General features: G+C 55.0%; 2 protein-coding genes across 8 annotated transcripts in view; both read left to right on the top strand.

Annotated features, from left to right (window-relative positions):
- ABCA3 (ATP binding cassette subfamily A member 3) overlaps nucleotides 1-8,303 on the top strand; it is a 50,575-nt gene extending 42,272 nt beyond the window's left edge. For 3 of the 6 annotated variants that reach the window (XM_049903161.1, XM_049903158.1, XM_049903159.1), the window contains 12 exons: nucleotides 676-949; nucleotides 1,358-1,562; nucleotides 1,959-2,178; nucleotides 2,434-2,592; nucleotides 2,970-3,142; nucleotides 3,885-4,016; nucleotides 4,134-4,328; nucleotides 5,393-5,580; nucleotides 5,972-6,142; nucleotides 6,327-6,517; nucleotides 6,654-6,727; nucleotides 7,174-8,278. In XM_049903161.1, the coding sequence (XP_049759118.1) occupies nucleotides 676-949; nucleotides 1,358-1,562; nucleotides 1,959-2,178; nucleotides 2,434-2,592; nucleotides 2,970-3,142; nucleotides 3,885-4,016; nucleotides 4,134-4,328; nucleotides 5,393-5,580; nucleotides 5,972-6,142; nucleotides 6,327-6,517; nucleotides 6,654-6,727; nucleotides 7,174-7,305 (2,114 nt within the window). In that variant the 3' untranslated portion in view covers nucleotides 7,306-8,278. Of the gene's footprint in view, nucleotides 1-675; nucleotides 950-1,357; nucleotides 1,563-1,958; nucleotides 2,179-2,329; nucleotides 2,593-2,969; nucleotides 3,143-3,884; nucleotides 4,017-4,133; nucleotides 4,329-5,392; nucleotides 5,581-5,971; nucleotides 6,143-6,326; nucleotides 6,518-6,653; nucleotides 6,728-7,173 lie in introns of those variants that run through there. The other 3 variants (XM_049903162.1, XM_049903160.1, XM_049903163.1) reach the window with 3 other exon arrangements.
- A 5,334-nt stretch (nucleotides 8,304-13,637) lies between these two features.
- On the top strand, nucleotides 13,638-22,776 carry RNPS1 (RNA binding protein with serine rich domain 1). Of its 2 annotated transcripts, XM_049903164.1 has the most exons (8): nucleotides 13,640-13,890; nucleotides 17,470-17,657; nucleotides 17,878-18,033; nucleotides 18,634-18,825; nucleotides 19,099-19,201; nucleotides 19,553-19,706; nucleotides 21,184-21,325; nucleotides 21,933-22,776. In XM_049903164.1, the coding sequence occupies exons 2-8, from the start codon at nucleotides 17,587-17,589 to the stop codon at nucleotides 22,030-22,032; spliced, it is 918 nt and encodes a 305-aa protein (XP_049759121.1). In that variant the 5' UTR covers nucleotides 13,640-13,890; nucleotides 17,470-17,586; the 3' UTR covers nucleotides 22,033-22,776. The 2 variants fall into 2 exon arrangements, with proteins under 2 accessions (XP_049759122.1, XP_049759121.1); XM_049903165.1 differs by lacking the exon at nucleotides 17,470-17,657 and having other exon boundaries at nucleotides 13,638-13,890.
- The last annotated feature ends 1,039 nt before the right edge of the window (nucleotides 22,777-23,815 follow it).

Here is a 23,815-nt window from a genome sequence, read left to right as displayed (position 1 = left end):
GCTGGGGTGGCATAGTGGTTAAGAGTTTGGCTGCTAACCAAAAGGTTGACAGTTCTCAGTCTACCAGCCGCTCCTTGGAAACCCTATGGAACAGTTCTACTGTGTTCTATAGGGTAGCTATGAGTTGGAATCAACTTGGTGGCAGAGGGAACTTAGATATCCAGCCTTTAATTTCATGTAGCAGCAGACACAGGCACGCACTATGGCTCTGCAGTGCATGGTGTTTGCGTCAGTGTTCACATCTAGAGCGGCCGTTGACATGCACGAGGGCTTTGCAGTGTGCAGTGTTTGTCAGTGTTCATGTGTAGAGCAGCTGCAGGCATGCATGACGGCTCTGCAGTATGCGGTATCTGCCAGTGTTCACATGTAGACCAGCCACAGATATGCACAGTGGCTCTGCAGTGTGCAGTACCTGTCAGTGTTCACGAGTGCAGTCCTGTTGGGTACTGTGAGCAGTCACATCACACTTGCAGCCTCAGGTCCTGCTGCTGCCCACAACACGGCCACCACCTCCACACAGCATGTCTACATTGGGAAGGCTATGTGGACATGTGCTCCAGGGCGCATTGTTGATCCCCTCAGTGCTTCCAGGAGGGCAGGGTCCTTGGCATAGACCTTCCCTTGGGGTATGGGTGGGGTGGGTGCCTGGTCAACCAACCCAACCATTCTCCCCAGGTGACCTGGAGGAGTTCCTCATCTTCAGGGCCTCGGTGGAGGGCGGAGGCTTTAATGAGCGCTGCCTGGTGGCGACATCCTTCAGAGATGTTGGGGAACGGACGGTCATCACCGCCCTGTTCAACAACCAGGCCTACCACTCCCCAGCCACTGCTCTGGCTGTCGTGGACAACCTGCTGTTCAAGCTGCTTTGTGGCCCTCGGGCCTCCATCACCGTTTCCAACTACCCTCAGCCTCGGAGCACCCTGCAGGCTGCCAAGGACCAGTTCAATGAGTGCGTCTGTTTCCCTGCCCCGCCCAGTTGAGACCCCCGCTCCACTCTGCCAGGCACACGTTAATGGGGGTCTGGCCCAGGGCAGTGTAGAGAGGAGGGGACAGAGCGTTCTCATAGGAGATACTCTGAAAAGCAGCTTGACAGATGGCACTGTCACCTGGGTGATTGGGTGGGGGACGGGGTACCAACTGAAGGTGACTGGGCGGGGGAGGTGCTGCTGCTGTCAGTGAGAACAGAGAAGCCGGAGGAGGGGCTGTGTTGGGGGCACAATGGGACCTGCACAGCCTCGACATTCCCCAGCACCTCTAACAGTGGGGTGACGGGGCTGCCTGCTGCAGGCAGTAAGGACAGCGCCCAGCCTCGCTCTGCATGGTGTGTGGCGCTTGCCTTGACCACCCGTCCCTGCAGGGGCCGGAAGGGCTTCCACATCGCCCTCAACCTACTCTTTGCCATGGCATTCCTGGCCAGCACCTTCTCCATCCTGGCGGTCAGCGAGAGGGCCACCCAAGCCAAACATGTCCAGTTTGTCAGTGGTGTCCACGTGGCGACCTTCTGGCTCTCTGCCCTGCTATGGGATCTCATCTCCTTCCTGGTCCCCAGCCTGCTGCTGCTGGTAAGTGTGGCTTAGGGGGCCTTCCTCTGCAGGTTACGTGGTCCCCAGCCTGCTTTTGCTGCTGAGCATGGCCAGGGGGCCTTCCCCTGCAGGCGAGGGGCTGGCCTGGAACACTGCCCAGAGCCTGAACCCATAGAGCCCCTAACCTGGGAGACATATAGGAACTCTCCACAGCCCCACTCGGCTCCTCTCATCCCTGCCAAACCCTAACCTTGGGTAGGCAGGCCTGGCGTGGGGCCTCATTACAGAGGAGGCACTGTCTGTCCAAATGGAGCCCTGGGCTGAGCCAGGCGACTGGTAACAGTTTCAAAGCCCCCTCACATTCCCAGCACCCTCTTCTGCCTGGTGAGTCTCTGGTGGCTCCCTAGTACCTCAAGCCTCGTGTCTGCGCTGCAGGTGGTATTCAAGGCCTTTGACGTGCACGCGTTCACGCAGGACGGCCACGAGGCTGATGCCCTGGCGCTGCTCCTGCTCTACGGCTGGGCCATCATCCCTCTCATGTACCTGATGAGCTTCCTCTTTTCGGGGGCGGCCACCGCCTACACGCGGCTGACCATCTTCAACATCCTCTCAGGCATTGCCACCTTCCTTGTGGTCACCATCATGCGCATCCCAGGTGGGGCCCCAATACCCTCTCCCACCACCCGCAGAGCGGCTGTGCCTGGGAAGGGGACACCAGCACCAGGCCCTGGACGTGCCCTGCAGCCCCTCTGCCCGAGGAGGCCTCTGTGGGCATCTGTCAGTGCCCACTTTTCTTCGGGGAACAGCTGCCAGGTGGCTGAGAAGGAACCAGGACTGCGCAGGGAACACCCTGGGGGCCGGCGTGCAGAGTGGCCCTTGGAGCCAACCGGTCCACGTCTCCTCACTGCAGCGGTCAAGCTGGAAGAACTCTCCAGAACCCTGGACCAGGTGTTCCTGGTGCTGCCCAACCACTGCCTGGGCATGGCCATCAGCAGCTTCTATGAGAACTACGAGACCCGGAGATATTGCACCTCCTCCGAGGTGGCCACCCACTACTGCCAGAAGTACCGTGAGTATCTGCTGGCCCCAAGCAGCTTCTCTCACCTCCTCTGGAGAGGGCCCGGGGTTTGTCCAGGCAGCAACACCTCTGACTGGCCCTCTCCCACCCTCTGTAAGCTCAGCCCAGCCACCCCTCCCCTAAGTGGCCTCTTCCACCACACCCCAGAACTCAGACGCATCTCTCACACCTTGTACGGCACAGGCAGGTCTCCTTCTCCCTGGCCTGTTCCCTCCAGACCACCAGCTGGCAGTGCCTAGGGGACCCTCAGTCCACTACCTCATGCTGAGCATGGGCCGTGGGCCAAGGCCTGGGTATGCCAGGAGGGGGGCAGGAGGCCTGGAAAGGGGCGGCAGAGCGCGGGGTGATGCTGTGTCCCTGTGCCGCAGACATCGAGTACCAGGAAAACTTCTATGCATGGAGGGCCCCAGGAGTCGGCAGGTTCGTCACCTCCATGGCTGTCTCAGGCTTCATATACCTCACCATACTCTTCCTCCTGGAGACGGACCTGCTGTGGAGACTGAAGAACCTCCTCTGTGCCTTCCGGGGCCGGCGCATGCTGGTGAGAGCCTCTGCAGCGGGCTTGGGAACGCATCCCGCGTGAGGGGTTGCTCGGCCTGCTGCGTCTGTAACGAAGAGGGGAGATGGCTCTGCACCTGTCAGCTCCCACACAGAGGGGCTCCCCATGGTGGACACTCAGGGCCTGGCCACCAGGCAGGCTGCGTCCACAGTCGGCCACTGCCAGGCCACCCTCAGCACTTGAGAGCGATGTCCCCAGTCATGAGACCTTGATGTCATGGTGTAGAGGCGCTGCCCCTCAACAGAAGTCAGCCCCCCAGATGCCCCAGGGCAGCTGGCCTGGGGAGGGGGAGGTAGGGCCCTGGCAGGCCAGGTACCCTCGGCTGTCAGACTGTCCTGACTGCATTTCCCTACTCCTTACTGCCAGCAAACCAACAAGCCTGTGAGACTTGGTAGTTCACGTGTAACTTAAGGCCCATTGCTGCCGCTTCAGTTTGTCAGCACATCTCTCCCACCAAAGCCTCCTTTGGCATCCTCGGGAGTTATGGTCTTACTCCAGAGCCTATCTCTTGGAGGGGGGGTTATGGCCTCTCTCTGGAGCCCTGCCCTGTAGTTTGTGTCCTTGATGCCGACCCCAGGGCCTCACCCATCCCAGCGGAAGCTCCGAGTTCGGCCCATGGGGCCTAGACTGACCTGCACTCCTACTCAGTCCATCAGACTGACCCTGTCCTGCCCCTCTGCCTGCCCGGCAGGACCTCACCAGCCATCTTTGTCTTGAGTGCTAGATGGACTCATACAGCCGGGCACCAGCGCTGCCTGAAGACCAGGACGTAGCAGACGAGAGGAGCCGAGTACTGGCCCCCACGCTAGACACGCCACCACGGGACCCGCCACTGGTTATCCAGGAGCTCTCCAAGGTGATGCAGGGACACTGGTCCATGCTGAGGTCTGCATTGCTGGAAGCTAAGGGCTCAGGCCCAGAGTGGCTCCAGGTCTCAGGCCTTCTCAACCAGTGTTTCATCTTGGCGGCACAGGTGTATGAGCAGCGGACACCCCTCCTTGCAGTGGACAAGCTCTCCCTTGCAGTCCAGAAGGGCGAGTGCTTTGGCCTGCTGGGCTTCAATGGGGCCGGGAAAACTACCACCTTCAAAATGTTGACCGGGGAGGAGACCATCACCTCAGGGGATGCCTTCATCGGGGGCCACAGCATTCGCTCTGACCTTGGGAAGGTGGGCGTGTGGGCTCCACCCCAGGGTGGGTACCCTGGAGGCAGGGACAGGCTGGTCTGGGCTCTTAGGGCACAGCACACGGTGGGGGGGTGGGGGGTGGCATGATCAGGCCATGGGCCAGAGCCAGTGGGTAGGGGGTCGGGGGAGACAGCAGGATGGTCTGGGCCTGGGCTGGCTGGCAGGGCCGCTGCTCTGGGTCTGGGGGCAGTGCTCTGCAGTGTCCCCCACTCCCCACATTCGTCCTGCCACCCAGTCTGCATGAAGGATTTAGGCACAGTGCCTGAGAAGAGGCAATGGCTAAAGAGACAATGGTTAAGCATTTTCCCACATCCACTAAAAATAGAGTCCAGAAGCCTAAGAGGCCCAAGGAGGGCAGAGAAAAAGACACCCAGTTTCTGGAGCCCACAGACCCCAGGCATACCTGTCCCCCATCAGCTCTGAGGGCAGTTGGGTGGCTGGTAGCCGCATGCACTTTAGACCTGAGAGCCCTGGGCCGCGTCTGGGTATGCTGGGATGTGGCCACATGCCCAAGAACAGCTGTCCTGCCATCTGACAAAGGAGTGCACTCAGAGGTGCTACTAGCAAACATCCATTTTACCAGAGAGAAAAACACAAGGTCCCAGCATGGATGCGAGGTTACTGGGCATGTGATGGGTGAAGGGGCATACACTGCTCTTGCCAGGCAGTTTTGCATGACAGTCACTGTACAGTCAATGAAGCCGTTCTCACACAGCCCACCCATGGCTGCTGGCCATCGCCCAGGTTCCAAGCTGGCCCACCTGGCCTGTCTCTGGCCCCTCGGTATGGGGTCCAAGTGGTGGTACATCTGGTGAGCAGCTCTGAGGACAGCTGGTGACACCTCCAGCCCACTGTGCCCTTCCCGAATCCCCTCGGAGCGGCCACTTGGCCCAGCTCCCTGGAAGGAACCACCAGGTCCTGCCGCCCAGCTCAATAGACCACCTGGAGAGGCGCTCCAGCCCCAGAGACAGGCCAGGGCGGGAAGGCCGGCTTTCTGTGTTGGTGTTTCCCTCTCATGGCTCCTTCCCGGGCTGTCTGACCCTCAGGTGAGGCAGCGTATCGGCTATTGCCCTCAGTTTGATGCCCTGCTGGACCACCTGACGGCATGGGAGACACTGGTCATGTACGCCCGACTCCGGGGCATTCCCGAGCACCACATCGGGTCCTGCGTGGAGAACATGCTGCGGGGCCTGCTCTTGGAGCCACACGCCAACAAACTGGTCAGGACCTATAGGTACACCCGCCAGCCCCTGCTCTTCCCAGTGTGGGGTCAGCGTCCTCCTGAGCATAGAGCTGGGATGCCCGCATGGGTCTGCAGCCAGAGTTCTGTGGCCCTGGAAGTGGGGATGGGGGGTCTGGTAACCTGATCCAGGCCCCAGACAGTGCCAGGTGAGGGCTGCAGGGGAGACACCTGTAGACAGGACTGCCGGCAGGTAATGTGAGGGCCCATCAAGACCCTGTTCAGCACAGAGAGTTCTCGGGAGCCCCCATCCTGTGAGGTGGGCCTTCCAGGCTTGGCTCACCTGTCCCTCTTCACCTGGCACCTGCAATCCCGGGGCTGGGCTTTCCTGGGACCTGGGAGCACATGGAGCTGTCAGCCTTGTCCCCGGCCCCTCTGCCCTCAGTGGTGGTAACAAGCGGAAGCTGAGCACCGGCATCGCCCTGATCGGAGATCCCACAGTCATCTTCCTAGACGAGCCATCCACTGGCATGGACCCTGTGGCCCGGCGTCTGCTCTGGGACACGGTGGTGCGGGCCCGTGAGTCTGGCAAGGCCATCATCTTCACCTCCCACAGGTACGGCCTGGTCTTTTGGGGTCAGTGGGAGGGGCAGGCTCTGCCTTCTGGGACACCCTGAGCATGGGAATCAGGAACAGCCTGATCTGGGCACCAGCACCTCCTGTCTGTGGAGCATCTCTCCCCACATTGTTGTCATCGTGCGCCTGACAGTCTCAGGCCCGCCCACCTGCCTCTCCCCCAGCATGGAGGAGTGCGAGGCCCTGTGCACCCGGCTGGCCATCATGGTACAGGGCCAGTTCAAGTGCCTGGGGAGCCCACAGCACCTCAAGAGCAAGTTTGGCAGTGGCTACTCCCTGCGGGCCAAGGTCCGGGTCGACGGGCAGAAGGCGGCGCCGGAGGTGTTCAAGGCCTTTGTGGACCTGACCTTCCCAGGTGTGTGCAGCTGGCAGCCCACTGGGTGGGCCCAGGGCCTCTCCCCACTGCCCATAGATGGGTTTGGGCCTCACCCCTGCCAAGTCCCACATCTTGGACCCTGGCACTCACAGGAACTCGGTCTCTCCCTGTGCAGGCAGCATCCTGGAGGATGAGCACCAGGGGATGGTCCACTACCACCTGCCCAGCCACGGCCTCAGCTGGGCGAAGGTGAGTGCACCAGGCCAGGCTGGAACGGTCCCCTCCAGCTGTCACCCCGCCCCTGCATCTGTTCCCCAAGACACACCTGGTACCTGCTGGGCCCTGGGCTTTATACTCAGAGTACTTGATTTGGAAACATTACTGAACAAAAAGGAAACTGGCTCAAGGTCGTGCCCTGAGCTGGGAGCAGAGCTGGAAGACACCCCCTGCCTCAGTTCCCACACACATACCACTCAGCCAGGCTCCACCCCAGGAGCACAGCAGGGGGTGCCAGGACTGACTGCCCACAGGCACTCGGGATGAGGCAGGGGCCTTGTCACCTCATGTTGCAGAGGCCCCTCAGGCCCAGCACCTTCCTAGTGGGGGCCCTTGGAGCAGGGCTGAGCCCCCTCCTCAGACCTGTGCCTTACTCCCAGACCCTGGGCCTGTGACCACAGTATGTCTGCTTCCCACAGGTGTTTGGTGTTCTGGAGGAGGCCAAGGAAAAGTACGGAGTGGACGACTATTCCGTGAGCCAGATCTCGCTGGAGCAAGTCTTCCTGAGCTTTGCCCACCTGCAGCCGCCTGCCCAGGATGAGGGGCAGTGAGAGGTGGGTACCCACTCCCTGAGCTCGCCACATCCTGCACCTTTACTTTCTTCACTTTTCTACAACAGAGAAGCAATGGTGGCAGTGCACACCATGGACTGAGTTTCTCAAGCCCCACGCTGGGGAGCAGCGTGTCAATGACGACCTCTGAACCAGGCCTCCCAAGCCGGGATGGGGCTCTGACAGAGAGGCACTGCCTGCTGGGGGGTTTGGATTTTTCTACCCAGTGGAGTCTTCGTGTTTCCACATGGCACTGTGCTCTCCCTGAGGGCAACGGGCAGCCATCAGGATGGTCTGCAGCAGGGCACGCCCAGCCACCATGGGTGACATACCTCAGCTGCAGCTAGGGCACGGGCCTCTGCGTGGGGACAGCCCAACCCAAGCCAGCTTGGGCCTCACCCCAGGAGGATCTTCTGGAACCAGCCATCACAGTGAGGAAAGGGGTCTTCTGTTCCCCCCTAGAGATCCCCCACCAGGCGAGTCAGAGGGACTACCGCGGGGACTTGGCAGCCTGCTCTGCGAATCCGCTAAGCACACCATCCTTTGTCCAGAAAATAAAAGCTGAGAGGGAGGCTGGGCGTGTCTGTCACACCACACACACACACTTAACACAGTGAGGGAGTCCAAGGGCCAGGGCACCATTCCGGGAGCCTCCTCACCCCACAACCCAACAATAAGGCTGACATTTGGAAAAACAAGAAGAGGAACTTTTTTTCCCACTAGGTAATAAATGCACAGAACTCACTGTCCTGAGCTGGGGGGATAAGCAAAAACACCAGTGAAAAGGTAGCTTAGAAAAAGGCCCAACTGACAAATGCTTTCCCTAATGGGGGGTGGGGGCTGGTGGCAGAAGGCTCCAGGCCCTTCCGGAAGGTGACCCTTCTTTTACACCTGGTCCCTTTACACACCACTATTTCTTAGTTTTCTAAAACTTGGTGGTTGAAATCTCTGTGCCTTTTACCTCCCCCTCCCCCCACCCCTTAGAATTCACAGCTTTAGGCAAGACTCATCACTTTTGGGACAATTTCAGATTTGCATTTTTATCAGTCTCTCCAAGTTTACCAACCTGGGAAATGGTTTTCCTTCAAGCTCTCCTCATTTAGTTTCACATTATAAGGAATAAATTTAGGGGTGCTTGGGGCAGAAACACCATCCAAAACCGGATTTCTCTTCTGGCCACTGGTCTCGGTGCAGGCTTGGCCAGCTGACAAGTTGGGTTTATGGGTGGGGGGCCTGGCCATGGCCACGCTCCTTGCCTCCTCCCTCCTCTCCTGCAACCCCCAGCTCAGAAGTGCACTCCAGGAGTGGGTGTGGCACGGGACTCGGGGCTGAGGAACAGCCTGGGCAGGGAACAGAGGCCAGGAAGCAGAGGTGGCGGGCTTGAAGGGAGGACAGGACAAAGCCCTCAGCCAAGGACTTTAAATTGGGATAGTCCCTGAGAGAGGCGGAGAACAGGCGCTACAGTGGGACAGGACTCCCAAGGGCAGTCAGGAATGGAGGCCTGGAGGTGCAGTGGGGAGTCTGGCCACACCTAAGTGCAGAGCCTGGGCAAGCTGTGGGAGTGATACCTTAGGGGAGGTCCCATAGTAACAGAAGGGGTGCTGACCTGAGGGTCTGCAAGGCTGCTGAAAACACCGCACTGAGGCGGAAAGGGAGCTTCAGGGAGTCATCAAGGCAGAGATCATTGTGGCAGGGGCAGTCCTGAGCCCAATGAGGGGGAGGGAGTCAGGCCTACTTCACCCGTCACCCATATTCCACTCCTTTAGACCGTCAGGGCTAGGTGTTCCTGGAAGAGCTAGACCTGGACAGCTGCCTAGCACGCCCAGGGTCAGCCCTCCACCAGGACCCCATCCTGCCCCTGATCTGCTGTGAAAACAAGGCCAGGAAGGGAGGTTTTGCTGAGGGTCACACCCACATGATCCAGCTGAGAGCAGATCTGGGAGGCAGCCGCACAAGCACAGCACACAGCAGTGGACACAGGGACCCGAACGGCTACACCTAGACATTAAGGGAGTGTTAATGAGCAAGGAGGGCAGCCCCCTGGGGAAAGCAGGAGACCCTAGCCCCCCACCACTGCCTCCACAGGTGTGAAAGGGAGGGAAGGGCTGCCCAGGTAATCTTTCCCGCCAGCCCAGCGTAGAAGTGGCTGCTGTGGTGGTACAATCTGGAGGCGGTCTGCCAGTGGTTCAGATAAAACCAGATGGAGGAGGTCCGGGAAGGCAGTCCAGGCTGTTCTCTGAACTTTAAGGTCCTCAGTGACTACCCAGCTCCACCCTCAAAGTCGTCTCCAGTCCAACGGGCAGGAAGTGGGGGTACAGAGGGCAGGACTCAGGCTGCACTGTGGCTGGGTACCCCCAGAAAACCCCAGGGCACCAGGACACAATCCACAGTCTGCCCTGAGCATAGAGGGAACTGTGGCTTCCTTGTGGAAGTGGCCCGCACGTGTGCCGCCCAGGAAGCCCACGAATCCCCAGGAAGCCCACGAATCCCCACAGATCAGCAGAAGGGCACTTCCCCCACCAAGTGCCTGTGCTGGATGCAGAGACTCAGAAAAGCAAAACAAACACACTGGTTTCCTGCGGGGCGAATACCAAACCCAATCCTTAATCCAGGATTCAGGGGAGCCAAGAGTCCCAGCAAGCAGATCCAAGGGTGGCATCTGGGGTCTGGGTAGAGGCAGCAGCCAGCCCACAGCCTCCTTTTCCACCCCTCCCCCACTTGGCTTGCTCAGGACCTTGAACACAGAGGTGAGGTGATATTGTCGACCAAGAGAGGTGTCTTAGTCATCTAGTGCTGCTATAACAGAAATACCACAAGTGAATGGCTTCAACAAAGAGAAATTTATTTTCTCACAGTATAGGAGGCTAGAAGTCCGAATTCGGGGCGTCACCTCCAAGGGAAGGCTCTCTCTGTCAGCTGTGGAGGAAGGTCCTTCTTCCTGTGCTCAGTCTTACTGGGGTCTGGAAGCATCTAAGTGCAGGAATCTTGGGTTCAAAGGATGCTCTCTGCTCATGGCACTGCTTTTTTGGTGTTATGAGGTCCCCAACTCTCTGCTTGCTTCGCTTTCAGCTCTGGAGAGAGAAAAGGTGGTGTAGGCCACACCCCAGGGAAACTCCCTTTACACTGGATCAGGAATGTGACCTGGAAGGGTGTTACAATCCCACCCTAATCTTCTCTAACATAAAATTACAATCACAAAATGTAGGACAACCACAGAATACTGGGAATCATAGCCTACCCAAGGTGATACAATTTGGGGGGGACGTAATTCAATCCATAACGGGGTTCCCCCCCATCCGCTCTGAGGCACAGCTCCAGGCAAGGTTAGACCAAAGGCACAGTAGCAGCCAAACCTGACATTGCCAGGGCCAGAGACCCAAGGTCCCTAAGGTCTCAGCTCTAGAGCCCGCAGGTTGGTGGGGGCTCCACCTAAGGGCATTGCTGCCCCAGCTATTCAGTCTACCTTGGGGACCAGCACAATTTGGACCCCATGGCTCTGTGAGGGTGAAAGCCAGGGTGCTTTCCTCCCTGCAGACAGCTACTCCCTGGGGAGGTCCCTTTGCATGCAGCCTGGGCTCCACCCCCCCCCCCCCGTGCAAGGACTACAGCTCCTGGGGGTGCCCTGAAAGGGTCCCTAGAGGGAATCTGAGGTGTTCATCCCACACTGAAGTTGGCTTTCAGCTGCTCAGCCTGTCCCCCATAATGAGGCCTGCCAGCAGCCCTGGGGCATCCTCACCCTCCAGGCAGGAGCCCTACTCCCAGAACCCTGGTGCAGGTGGCCCCTGACCCTCCATGCTGGGTCACCCAGGAGCCTGGGGGCTCCTGCGGCCCCTTCCCTTCCCTCAGGTCAGCCACAGATCTGCCCGGAGAGAGGGCTGGGTCCAGCTGGAAGCCCCCATCCTCACCTGACACACCCACAGGGCATTGGCTTCGGGCAGGAGGAGGGGGCTGAAGCTGGGGGCTCCGGCCCAGGGAGCAGAGGCCCTGCCTTCCTTCCTCAACACACAGAGCTGCCCAGGCCCCACAGCTGCCCAGCAGGTGCCTCCCCGGTGAGAGAAGCTCCATGTTGACTGACAGGGAAGGCCAGGTGTGTATGTAGGCCAGCAAGGTCCAGACCAACAGCCTGAGGGTGAACTATGAGAGGTCACTGGGCCACAGAGGATGCGGGCATTGCGGGCAGGGCATTCTTTGACATGAGCACGTACTCAAACTCAGGGCTGCCCCAAATTGCGACAGGTGACCCTGCCCTGGGAAGGCCCCCTTCATGACCTTCCCCAGGACACTGGTCCAAGCCCGAAGGTGGCTTGTGGCACAGAGCTCTAGGGCCAGGGTGGCTGCCAAATGCCTTGTTCGTGCAAGCCCTGCCCTGCCCCACCCTTCCATCATAAACCCACCCAATGCCACCGAGTGGATTCCGACTCATTCTGACCCTACAGCGACCCTATAAGACAGGATAGAACTGCCCCATAGAGTTTCCAAGGAGCACCTGGTGGATCTGAACTGCCAACCCTTTGGGCAGCAGCTGTAGCACTTAACCACTACGACACCAGGGTTTCCCCCTTCCATCATACCAGGGCCAAAGATCACCCCCCTTGCCCAGGTCCCCCAAGGGCTCCCATGGCATCAGCAGGTTGGCAACAGAGACTGGAGGAGGAGAGCCAGGACTCCCAGGGGACAGGGTTCTAGAATTTTCTTTTTTTCCAAACACACTCTTGCTGTTCCTCAAAATGGCAAAAACCAGGATGTTCACTTTCTAAAGCTCAACAGCCAAAATTGCATGTGTTATAACAAAAAGCAGTGACATTTAGAAACAAACTCAAATCCATGTGTCTAGATAAACATGCTTTTAAGTTTAATACAAAATGTGTTAAATTTTATATGCATGCCAAAGTAATTGACTTTAGATAATTTTTTTAAAGATGAGAAGGGGCACTGTCAGCCCAGCTGTACTCTGTCCTCCACCCTCCTCTCACCATGCTGGGGTCGTATGGCCACGCTGACCCCAGCTAGCAGGTCAGTGCAACCCTGAGCACAGGCTCTGGGTTCCAGAATCTTCCCACAGGCGTTAATGGGTAGCTTCAGGTTTACAGAGTCCTTTCTGCCACTGCCTCCTCACAGACCAACACACTGCTGCCTGCCGGGACCACCAAGCCCACCCCATCCCCCAGGCATACCCACTCTGTTCCAAGGACCTTCAAGTTGGCCACGGCAGGGAATGCGCTGTGACATCCGTCGACGCAGAGATTAACTCGTTCCAACTGTCCCACACCAAATCTAGCACCCATCCCACCCCGAGTGGGGCTGACTCCACTCTGGCTATCGTTTGTCTTCCAACTCCTCAGACGCCCTGTGGCTAGGGGTGATGTGTTAAAGCTGCACTCAACATCCTGGATGGGGCTAGAAAGACTGCGGGAAGGGGTATCACCATCCACTGGCTGGAAAAATCACAGAACAAAGCAATGACTTGCAAACCACGTCCATACCATCCATCCGTCCATCTATCCGGGGTCACCAAGCCTCACCCTGGACTCTTTCCTGTCCTTCCCCGCCCCCCACCTAATGTTACCAAGTCATCTTGGCTCCTTCCTCCAACATAATCGGCTTGCATTTGTCTCCTGCTCTCTTCCTTGTTGCCACCAAACCTGTCAGACAACGGTCACCTCAGGCTGAGCCCACCTTCGCTCCTTCCATGAATAATTATGGAGAAACAACTGTCAGGCACAGAAAGGGGCACTGGAGACACCGAGGGGTACACAACTCCGGCGGTCCTCGCCCTCTCGGCGCCGGGTTTTCAAACTCCAGAGCCTCCGGCCCGGGCTGGCGTCCAACACTCTCCCTCTATCCTTGTCTCTGCCTCCCCTCCCTTCTTCCGAAAACGTGCCTGGCGCCCTGGCAGCTTGTTTCACGTGCTGGGTTCGCCCTTCCACTCAGGCCACCTCCTCGAAGCCCCATCCCCTTCCATCAACTTGAGAATCCTCCGCATTTCTGGCTGCACCGCCCACCTGCCTCGCGCTCCGGCCCGCAGCTACACGGTCACCCACAGAACCACGACTCTTGGATCGCAAGAACCCACGCTCCGTACAGGCCCACCCCTTCCCGCCGCCTCCGGCCTGCATGCACCCATGGCTGGCTGGCCGCGCCCCTCTAGGACCCCCAGCCACCCCCGCCTTCGACCCCCGCGGTCCCCCGCGCTCGGCGCACCCGGCCCACCGCGCAGGCGCACCGGGGGGCGGGGACTCGGCTGCGTTAACTCCTCCCACGCCGGCTCTAAAGTGTGCCCCGCGGCCTAGCCTTCCAGGCCCCAGCCAGCCGCTTACCTACCCGCTGCAGAAAAGGTGCGCAACTAGCCCTGGACCGCGCAGGAGACCCATCCAGGAGGGAAAACGAAGTAGCGCCCCCGCGGCCCTTCCCACAAACGGCCGTGGCCCTTTAACACGACGTCCGCCCGCGCCCATTGGCTGCAGTGTTCTTGCGTCATCGCTGTGCGCCCTAGGACGGCGCCTTCCCGCTCCTTAACCCTGACGACAGAGCGGCGCCAGCCTCGGCGGCTGAGGAGAGCTTGAGGCGGTGGCGTCGGCTGAAGATGTAAGTTGGCTGAATCCGACCCCATCCAAGCTTCATGGGCCTCCCGCCAGGCCCAGCGGGACACATCGTGGAGAGCTGCGCCGCTCCTCAACCCGCGATGATGGCCGCGGCCTGGCGGCGCGGGCTTTGAGGAGAAAGAGTGGGCCGGAGCGGGCGGAGTGGGAGGTGCCGAGGCCGAGGCCCGGAAGTGGTCGGGGCCGCTGGGGTTGGAAGGGCAACAGGACCTGAGAAGCCGGAATGCGGCCTTTGTTCGTGGGCCCTGCCCTGGGAGCGCCTACGGCCCAGACTCGACGGGAACGCGGCCGGGGGTCGGCGAGGCCGGCGGCTGGGGCTGGTGGGAGCGGAGCGGCTTTGTGGGCTCCCTTGAAAGGCCGAGTGACCGTCCCTCAGGATTATTTATCCACAACTTCCCTACCCTCCCTCTGTGAGCGTTAACCGAGCTCTTTGCGCTGTTCTCGGTGCGAGGCGCGGGCACTGAGACGGCCCAGCTCTCCTGCCACAGAACGCAGTTGGGCGGGTTATCCCGGAAGGGAGGCGGGAGGCGACGGAAAGGTTAAGGTCATCGGAGGAGAGACGTAGAACAGGCTGCTTCTGTCTCTATTCTAGCATGAACTGTTCCTAAAATGTATCTTTAAATGGGAAACGGTGCTCTGAAGATTTGAGCTGAAACGCCCTCGCCTCTGCTCAAGACATTACTAATTTGTTCTCTCCTCTCCCTGGCTGTTGGACGCGCACCTTTCCGGAGGACGGGGGAGGTGACCGAGGTCCTGGGCCTGTTACCTGAACTCGTGTGAACAGAGAACCTCAACCTTTGCTTTCTAGCACTCAGCCATACCCAGCAAAGCGTTCGCTCAGTCTGTGGTTCTTGATTTTTAGAGTGCTTAAGAATAAACGAGGGGTTGCGACCAATATCACAAAACAGTATGTGTATAAATTTTTGAATGAGAGGTTAACTGGAGCTGGAAATTTTCACCTAAAGCGCACTGAAAAAATTTTTAAAATCCTGTGGGGTAGTTCTACTCTGTCACATGGGGTCACCATGAGAAGAGAAAAAAGAACTCAAAAATGCAAAAGAAAGAATAAACGATGGTGCTTGTTTTTACACAGTGCGCTTCGAAGACTGGGGCTGTGCTCTCAAGATTGTTAAAACTGGGTGTGGGCGCAAGAATCTGCATGTGTGACCTACATGATGCGTTGCGATGTCCAATACAATAACCACTGGCCCCATGTGGCTCTTGGGCACTTGAAAATGTAACTAGTCCGAATTTAAAGTCTGAAAGAATGTAAAATATTTTTTTAACATTTTTTTCCTATTGATTAATGTTGAAAAGGTAATACAGGCAGTCCCCGGATTACAAACAAGTTCTGTTCCTAAGTCTGTCTTTAAGTCAATTTGTATGTAAGTCAAAACAGGTACAGTTCGTATCTAATGTCAGTCAAAGTATATAGTGTACCTTTTTGTATAAAAAACGTGAAAGAAATACTTCCAGATACACTAAAATATCTTTAATATAATATAGCAATAATAATGATGTTTTGATGCACGTCGCAGAGTAGTGCCTGTTTGTTATTATGAACCATTGTACATAGAATTTTTAATATACCGTGGTTTTTAATTTACAGTACTAGGCTTTACAAGGCTTGGTTCGTAATGTAATATGTAAGTCAGATGTTTATAACCCAGGGACTGCCTGTATAGTTTTCGAAATAAGATGCATTACCAGAAGTTAATTTTATCTGTTAATTTTTTTTTTTTTTTGAAATGTGTCCACTAGAAAAAATTGCATTATGCTTGGGACAGCGCTGCAGTATGGTCCTAAAGTGGGCTTTCCAGGGACCCCTGTTGAGCGTTCAGGAGTTACGTGTGACTTTGGAGACAAGAATATATCTAGGAAGAGAGCCTCCAGATGTGGAGAAACAGCCCATTCTTATAATAATAGCTAACATGTATTGAGGAGCCTTGGTGGCACAATGGTTAAGCACTTGGCTGCTAACCAAAAGGTTGGCAGTTTGAACCCACCAGCTGCTCCAAGGGAGAAGAGGCCTGGCAATATTCTCCTGTAAAGATTTCAGCCTAGGAAACCCTATAGGGTAGTTTTATTCTGTCCTATAGGATCTCTATCAGTCAGAATCAACTAAACTGCACACAACAACAAAACATTTATTGAGACTGGACAATTAATGCCAAGTTTTGTTGTGGATTAATTCCATGAATGCCCTTTATAATTCTTTGAGATGGGCACTATAACTCACCATATTGCAGATATTGAGGCTCAGAAATGTTAAGTGACTTATCCAAAATCACGCAGCAAAGCCTCAAATCAAACCCAGGCAGGCTGAGTCCAGACTGAATTGTACTCACTGCTTGTCCAGCAGCACTAACGTGCCTGCTGGGTGTCTCTGGTACCTTATCATTTTAAGGCAAAATTTTTTTTTAAGATTCTACAGCAAGAATCTACAGAAGGAGGAGTTCTCTTTACTCTTATTTGACTCCAAAGCCAGGTGCTTTCTTTCTTGGGTCAGAGCACTTGTTCTTGTAGCATCCCTGGTAGGGACACTCCTACACATGTGGGCACAGGGTCGGGGTGGTGTGCTGTGTCCAGACTTACTTACAGGGGGTTGAGAAAGGTAAGGCAGAAGTTGGGACTGTTATCCTGAGATCTTTGTGCCCACTTGCAGCAAATTGTCCAAAACCTCACTGGAACTATTAGAGGCAGCAGTCCCCAGGAAATAAGGGCATATAGCTAATCAGTACTTTGTTTTGGGGTAGTGTTCATTAGTTACCATTTGTTAAGCATATACTGTATGAAATGTATGCAGTATCTCATTCAATTGCAATATCTAAGTTTTTCCCCAACATTTAAAAAATTTCAAACATGCAGAAATTGTACAATGAATTGTACAGTGAATACTTGGATAACCACGCCCCTGGGTTTTCTTGCATTTCAAAGTAAATTGCAGGTTTCAGTACACTTCTGCCTAAATTGACATGCATATCATTATGTAAAGGTCAGTAATTGCAAGGACTACTTTTTAAAGTATTCTCTTACTGCATTTTTAGTATTCGTAATGAAACGTATTATCTATCTGGGTAATAAATGTTCTGAGGCTGGTACAAGTCACTTGTGGAACAGTTTTTACTTCTAGTTCTAAAAAGAAACTAGAACAATAAAACAAGAGCTCTAATCTTATAAGGAGAGCAACACTTGAATGTTTTTCTCTGTTCTGCATGCAAATGCGCTGTAATGTTTTTAAGGACCTGTAGGGGGTTTATCATCGAGCTTATGAGTGAAAAGCTGGTGTTGTACAACCTACAGAATGACAATGACAGCTACCACCTCCACCCCCATTTTCTTAAAAAAAAAACACGAGGTGAGGTTACAATTCTACTTGAGCCTCTTGTGAGGACAGAGACTCCTCATGAGGAGATGGTCGCTGTCCCCGTGTATTTCTTGCTGTGTGGGCACCATTACTTACTGTGTTTCCTTGCTGCCTTCTCATATGCTCAGCCTTTTACTGCAAAGTAGATTTGTTGCCTTGCCAATCCGTTCACTCTAAATCCTTTTATCTTGTTATTAGGCTGCTCTTTGGCGTAAATTGCAATCGATTAGGGATCGTTTCTCAGAATCGAGTTAGAAGTGAGAGTTCAGATAAGTGAGGCCGCCATTGCTGCTTTGAACACCTCAGAAGGGGAGAATGGATTTATCAGGAGTGAAAAAGAAGAGCTTGCTAGGAGTCAAAGAAAATAATAAAAAGTCCAGCACTAGGTAATCCTGCCAGATTTTTCTAGTGCTACTGTGGGGGTACACACTACTAGGGACCCTGAGGAAGGGGACAATTGAAAATGTGTGTGTCCTGAGCTGTGAATCACCTTGCTCTGGGATTACCCAAGATCTCTAGCCCCTCTGGATCCCCTCTCGGGTTGTGCTATTGTTTCAGGGTATGGTCAAAGAGATGTGCATTCTCACACTCTTCCTCACCATCCAGGGCTCCTTCTCCTACCAAGCGCAAAGACCGCTCTGATGAGAAGTCCAAGGACCGCTCTAAAGATAAAGGGGGCACCAAGGAGTCGAGTGAGAAGGACCGTGGCAGGGATAAAATTCGAAAGAGGCGCAGTGCGTCCAGTGGTAGCAGCAGCACCAGGTGGGGCAAGTTGGCCTAGGCATTGAGGGCTTTGTGGCTCTTGTCCCCAAATACCCCACACCTGAGTGTGACGCACAGACCCCTGGGGGTGGCAGACTGATTTGAGCTTTGCTCTGGTCATATGTAGGAGATGGTGTTTGGGTTTTTTCTTTTTTGGAGATATTAAGGAATATGAAATCGGGGGTCTGTTTTTCTTTGAAAGTGCATTTCATTCAAAGTCATGGTTGGATTGTTCTGGCCTAGAGCTTATCGTTCATCCTAGTCCATCAGCAGCCACCTTCCTGATCTAAGCTGGTGGCTCTGAACTTCTGCCAGCCTCCTCTTTGGCCTCACAACAGGAAAGGCTTCTCTGTCGGTAGAATCCAGCTTGCTCTTATCCTGTCACCAGCTCAGCATGAAGGAGGAAGGAGGCTTTCCACCCCTGCCGAATCCTTTGTCCTGGGTGTGCATGTTTCCTCTTTCATGGGGAGAGAGGAGGCTGGGGATTCAGAGCGTACTGGTGTCCCCCTCTCGGGAGGTGTGGTAGACTCATGGAGGAGGGTCTGGGGATGGGGGGTGCCTCCCACACTGGCCACCCATAACAACCCCTCTTGCCTCCAGGTCTCGCTCCAGCTCCACATCCAGCTCGGGCTCCAGCACCAGCACGGGCTCCAGCAGTGGCTCCAGCTCTTCCTCAGCATCCAGCCGCTCAGGCAGCTCTAGCACGTCCCGCAGCTCCAGCTCCAGCAGCTCTTCTGGCTCCCCCAGCCCTTCCCGGCGCAGACATGACAACAGGCGGCGTTCCCGCTCCAAGTGAGCACCCTCACACCACTGCTCGGCTGACACACACATTCTTGGTAGCTCATACATGCACAGGGGTGTTATAGACCTACTGTGATTGTCATAAAAGTAGACAGGAAGGAAGTCTTTCTGTTTTCCTAGGATTTCTGAGACAGGTGATACACGTGAACTGGCAGGGGAAGCTTCTTATAAAAAAGCTGATACTAGCAGTTAGCATCCCTGCTGAAAAGAAATCCAGTATATTTTCACTTGACAAATTGTTTCTGGGTGTTCTTCCCCCATTAGATCCAAACCACCCAAAAGAGATGAAAAGGAACGGAAGAGGCGGAGTCCTTCCCCTAAACCCACCAAAGTGCACATTGGGAGACTTACCAGGAATGTGACCAAGGTGAGAAACCGTGCACCCACCCGACAGGTGGGTGCACATCTGTTCTGTGACATCTTTGAATTGAAATGTGTGGGGAATCAGCCATGCCTGAGGGTGAACTGAGAATGCCATTTTTGGGGGACTGACATGGCGGCCCGTGATTCCCATAAGATCAGCAATTAAATAAGTTATAGCAAGTCCTTTTAGTGGAAAATTGTACAGGTATCTAGAAGACATACCCCAAAATGCCAGTGGCTATCCTCATGAGGAACTGTTTGTGCTCCACCAAGGTTTCAGTTGTTCCAGGAGACTTCTGATTCCTAAGGCCACCAGTGGTGGGAGAGCATTCCAGTGACTCTTCTTTCCCTCCAGGACCACATCATGGAGATCTTCTCCACCTATGGGAAAATAAAAATGATTGACATGCCCGTGGAGAGGATGCACCCCCATCTGTCCAAAGGCTATGCCTATGTGGAGTTTGAGAATCCAGACGAGGCCGAGAAGGCACTGAAACACATGGATGGAGGTGGGTGACCTCCAACACCCTTCAGGCCTCCCCTCTGTCCTGCGCCAGGGACTGGCCAGCTGCTCCACGTGGGGACCTTTCGAGCTGGTTTTCAGCCTGGCTGCACGTCAGCACCTCCCTGGAGCTCTTTGAGGAGCTTAATTCTTACTTAGTGGGTGTATGGTTACCCAAAACATGTTTTTGGAACATTACTCTTGAAAAAAAATTCAGATACGCATATATTAGCATTTTAAGGAATTTTCAATCTGTTAAGAGCTTAAGAAGCAAATGATGATTTTAGAGTATGTTTTTATGAATGTAATGAACGAAAGGTTTGGGTTTTTACGCAGTCATGTTTCCTTTAATCTTTTTTGAGTCATCTTCTACTCTGTTAACATTTTAGCATTTTTAGGACTGTTTTACTGAGTGACCAGTTTACTGAAATTTCACTTTTCTCCAAAGCTTTTATCTTTTAACTGTTTGTAATACTTACAGCCCTTTGTATTGGGTAGAGTGGTTTTCACAGCATTTGAACGCTTGTAAGTGGTTCTGGGTGGCCAGTTTTCATTTTGTCTTCAGGTCAGCATTTTAAGGAATGTGGCGTTTGTCTTTGCTCAGCACCCTGTTGCTGTCATGTAGGCAGCTAGGATGAGGACAACACCCAGGGCCGTTTGGCTTTGGACTCCGCCAAGGCCCTGTTAGGAACTTGGTAAAGAGCAAAGCAGTTTGTTGTATGATTGCCTTTGAGCCCCGGTAGAGTTTAGGTATTAGGGCATTTCCTTTCATGGTAGCCAGCTCTGTTGATTTAAATTTATTGAAATCCATCTGAAGGACTGAGGAGTTCAGTGTAAAGTGTGGTCCATCACTCTGTGCAAGTACCAGCTCCGTGGCCCTGTGAATTGTGCCTTCTGCTCAGAGACTGGCAGTCACGTCGTATTTGATGGTCTGGGCAGTTGCTGAAAACTTGAGAGACTTGGATAAGTCCTGGTGTGGGGGGATTAAAATATACCAAAGTTTCTTAAGATTCTGGCAGGCTTTGTGTGTGTGCCCTGAATGTGCTGTGCACCATGGAGGAAACGGGCACACTCTTCAGGAGGAGGCATGGGGGCAGGGCCTTCCCAGTGATCGGGCAGAAGATCATGTTGTCTCTGTTTCTGCATAATCAATGCCATAAAATCTGTGATTTGGGTCATTTGTGGCAGTGGGCCAGGGGCCACCTTAGGTTATGATTCCTTAAGTGAAGATTTTTTAGTGTGTTCGTGCTTGGGTCTCCTGCCAGTACTTTTACTAGGGGCAGAAGAGCCCTTGCACCCCTTTGGGGGACATAGGGACTGTGCCTGGGCTCTGCACAGTGCCCTGAACTGCAGTCTCAAGGTTCTCCTCTCCCCACCACTGCCCCCGTGATGTCCCTTCCTGCCTGGCTGCGCTCGTGTCTTTTTCTTCACTATCACGAAGTACTTTATGTTAATTATATTATGGCTTGGTCCTTTCTCCACAGGACAAATCGACGGCCAGGAGATCACTGCCACAGCTGTGCTGGCACCCTGGCCTAGGCCACCCCCCAGGCGATTCAGCCCTCCCAGGAGAATGCTGCCACCGCCCCCGATGTGGCGCCGGTCACCCCCACGAATGAGAAGACGGTAAGTTGGTCTTTGAGTCTCACGGGGTGCTGAGTGTGAGGTTGGGCCCTCTATTTAGCCTCCCCTATTCTGGTACTTTGTGGGGTGCATGGGGACAGCAGGGTTACCGTGGCCTTTTGAGGCTTATCAAGTTTGTTACACTTCTGAAAGAGGGGAGGAAGGCAGTGGATAGCAGAAGGTGAGGTCCTGGGGGTACACCTTTATGTGGTGTTCTCAAGAGACTTCTGGATCTGGTGCCACCAGATCCAGGCCCCCTTTCCCTTCCAGCTGGGATGGATCCAGAGGGGGCTGGGGAGGAGGCAGCTTTGGTCAAAGCAGTAGCGGGGAGGCTGATTCCCCTCGGCAGGGGCCAGAGTTTGGCCTTCCCTTGCTTGTGGTTGAGCTATGTTCTCTGCACCCTCGAGAAGAGGGAAACTTGAGATGCTGTTAGTCTTGACAGCATTCATCTCCCTTCCCAAGGGCTCCACGTCAGTCCTTCAAACATGTATAAATTAAAGCCATACAGAATTCCTGAGAGAAGCCGACTTGAGCCCTGGGGTCCAGATGCAGGGCATTGCCAGGCATTTTGTTCCTTGGTGTCTGACGCACTGTCTCCTCCCCTCCACAGGTCCCGCTCTCCACGACGCAGGTCCCCTGTGCGTCGGCGGTCCCGGTCCCCTGGCCGCCGCCGCCACCGGAGCCGCTCCAGCTCCAACTCATCCCGATAGAGCAGGGCAGCAGAAGCTCCTCGCCCCTTGTAACTTATGTCCCGTCCAACCAAGTGCTGTCACTTTTCTAGCCAGAGAGGATGAGCAGGAAAGGGAATCCCTCATTTCGGGGCGGCGGAGGGGAAGGCTTCTTAGGCAGCAGTTAGGACATTTCCTCTGTGTCTGGCAGCAGATGAGTTGGTGGTTTGGGGTGGTGCCTGTAAAGACACCCTCTGGTTTTCCAGCCAGAAGGCCCACCAGTTTCCAGTTCCCAAGAGAGTTGGTTCAGCAGCAAAGCCTGCAGGGACACGCAGTGCTGCCCAGCTGGTACCAAATGGCCTGGGACCAGTCTGTAACCCTTCGAGAAAGAGAAGGAGCTTCCATCCCTGTGCCCAGGTCCCCTCATCTCTTGGTCACAGCAGTCCAGCGGAACCCTCTCCCTGTTCATTAATGCAAATCGTTGTTTTCTACATGTGCTCAGACCCCACGCACCCGTGTCTCCCCTCTCTCTCTGAATTTAGTGAACAAGCCAAGAGCCAGCTCTGCAGGTCACCCAGAGCTGCCCCACAGCCGTCACTCATGGTGGTTTTGCAGGTTAACTCAGCAAAGCGTACATTGCTTTTCTGGCTTCTGTTGTACAGTCAGTACTATAAAATTTGTTTTGAGTTTTGTAACTTTGTAGCATTTTACATGATGTGTTTGTACCTTATTGTGTAGAATGAGAGGATTGTATTGAATAAACCTAGGATTAGAATGCAGAGCAGATATTGGTGGTTTCACTGCCTCCTTCCTGTCCGTTTTTTAGCTTCTATTGGGAGGGATATAAAAAAAGTGTTTATCATGCCTAAGTGAAGGCCAAAGTCACATCCCCAAAAATGCAAGCTTCAGGATATGTGGTTTTTAAGTGTACCTGGAATGCTGGGTTGCTTCTTGTGGGCAGACACATCTGAGGTGTTCTTGCTACCTTTATATTCCCAGGAATTTAGAACCCTAACTCCACAGAAACCTGAACGTCATTAGGTAAGCAGCTGTGGAAAACATTTTCCACCTCAAAACAGTTGCAACCCTTCAAGAAAGAGAAGGGTTGTGCCACTGTTAGGAGCAGACATTTTCCTGGACCCACAGTGTTACCGAGCCCCTGTGTTTGGGCTTCATATCAGAGTCACATAACAGCCCTGACTGGTGTCCGGGGCGGCATCCCCCTGCAGGTAGTGGGATTGCTCAAGAAGGCTCAGTAATCACCTCTAATATGTGCTTGTCCATCCCCAAAGTCCCTCTCCACCACTATGGGCTCGCATTCCTGGGGCTCTGGAAAATTCCGTGACTTCCACAATTTATATTCAGCGATCATCCCTGGCCCCGCACTTGGTGACTTATACTCGGATGACCATCCCGCAGCCCCGCACTTTGTCCTAGCTTCCTGATTTTGATTGTTGGCTGGCGGTCGGGTGGGCAGCAGCGGTCTGAAAGCCAGCCCTGACGCTTCCCGCGTGATGGGGCCAGGACCCACACCTGGATCGTCCCATCCTGGCGGGACCTACACCGGCTGACCCTCCTGCTCAGCCCGCATGGGACCCAGGGCCGCGGGGACAAGGGCCCATCACCCGGGTGGCACCGGGGCGGGGCGGTGTGGGGCGGTTCCAGGCCCGGCGGGAGGCGAGGCCTCAGTCTGCCGGCGACCCCAAGCCGCCCGGTCAAGATGGCGCTGGCGGCCTGTGTGCGCGCTCTGCTCCTCCCGGGTGTGTGGTCGCCGGAGCCGGGGCGCCGGGGTCAGTGGGCACAGTGCGTGAGCGGTGGGGCGGGG

The sequence above is a fragment of the Elephas maximus genome, chromosome 12 (assembly GCF_024166365.1).
Source record: "Elephas maximus indicus isolate mEleMax1 chromosome 12, mEleMax1 primary haplotype, whole genome shotgun sequence".
Taxonomy (NCBI): Eukaryota; Metazoa; Chordata; class Mammalia; order Proboscidea; family Elephantidae; genus Elephas; species Elephas maximus.
This window is presented reverse-complemented; position numbering and strand designations above follow the sequence as displayed.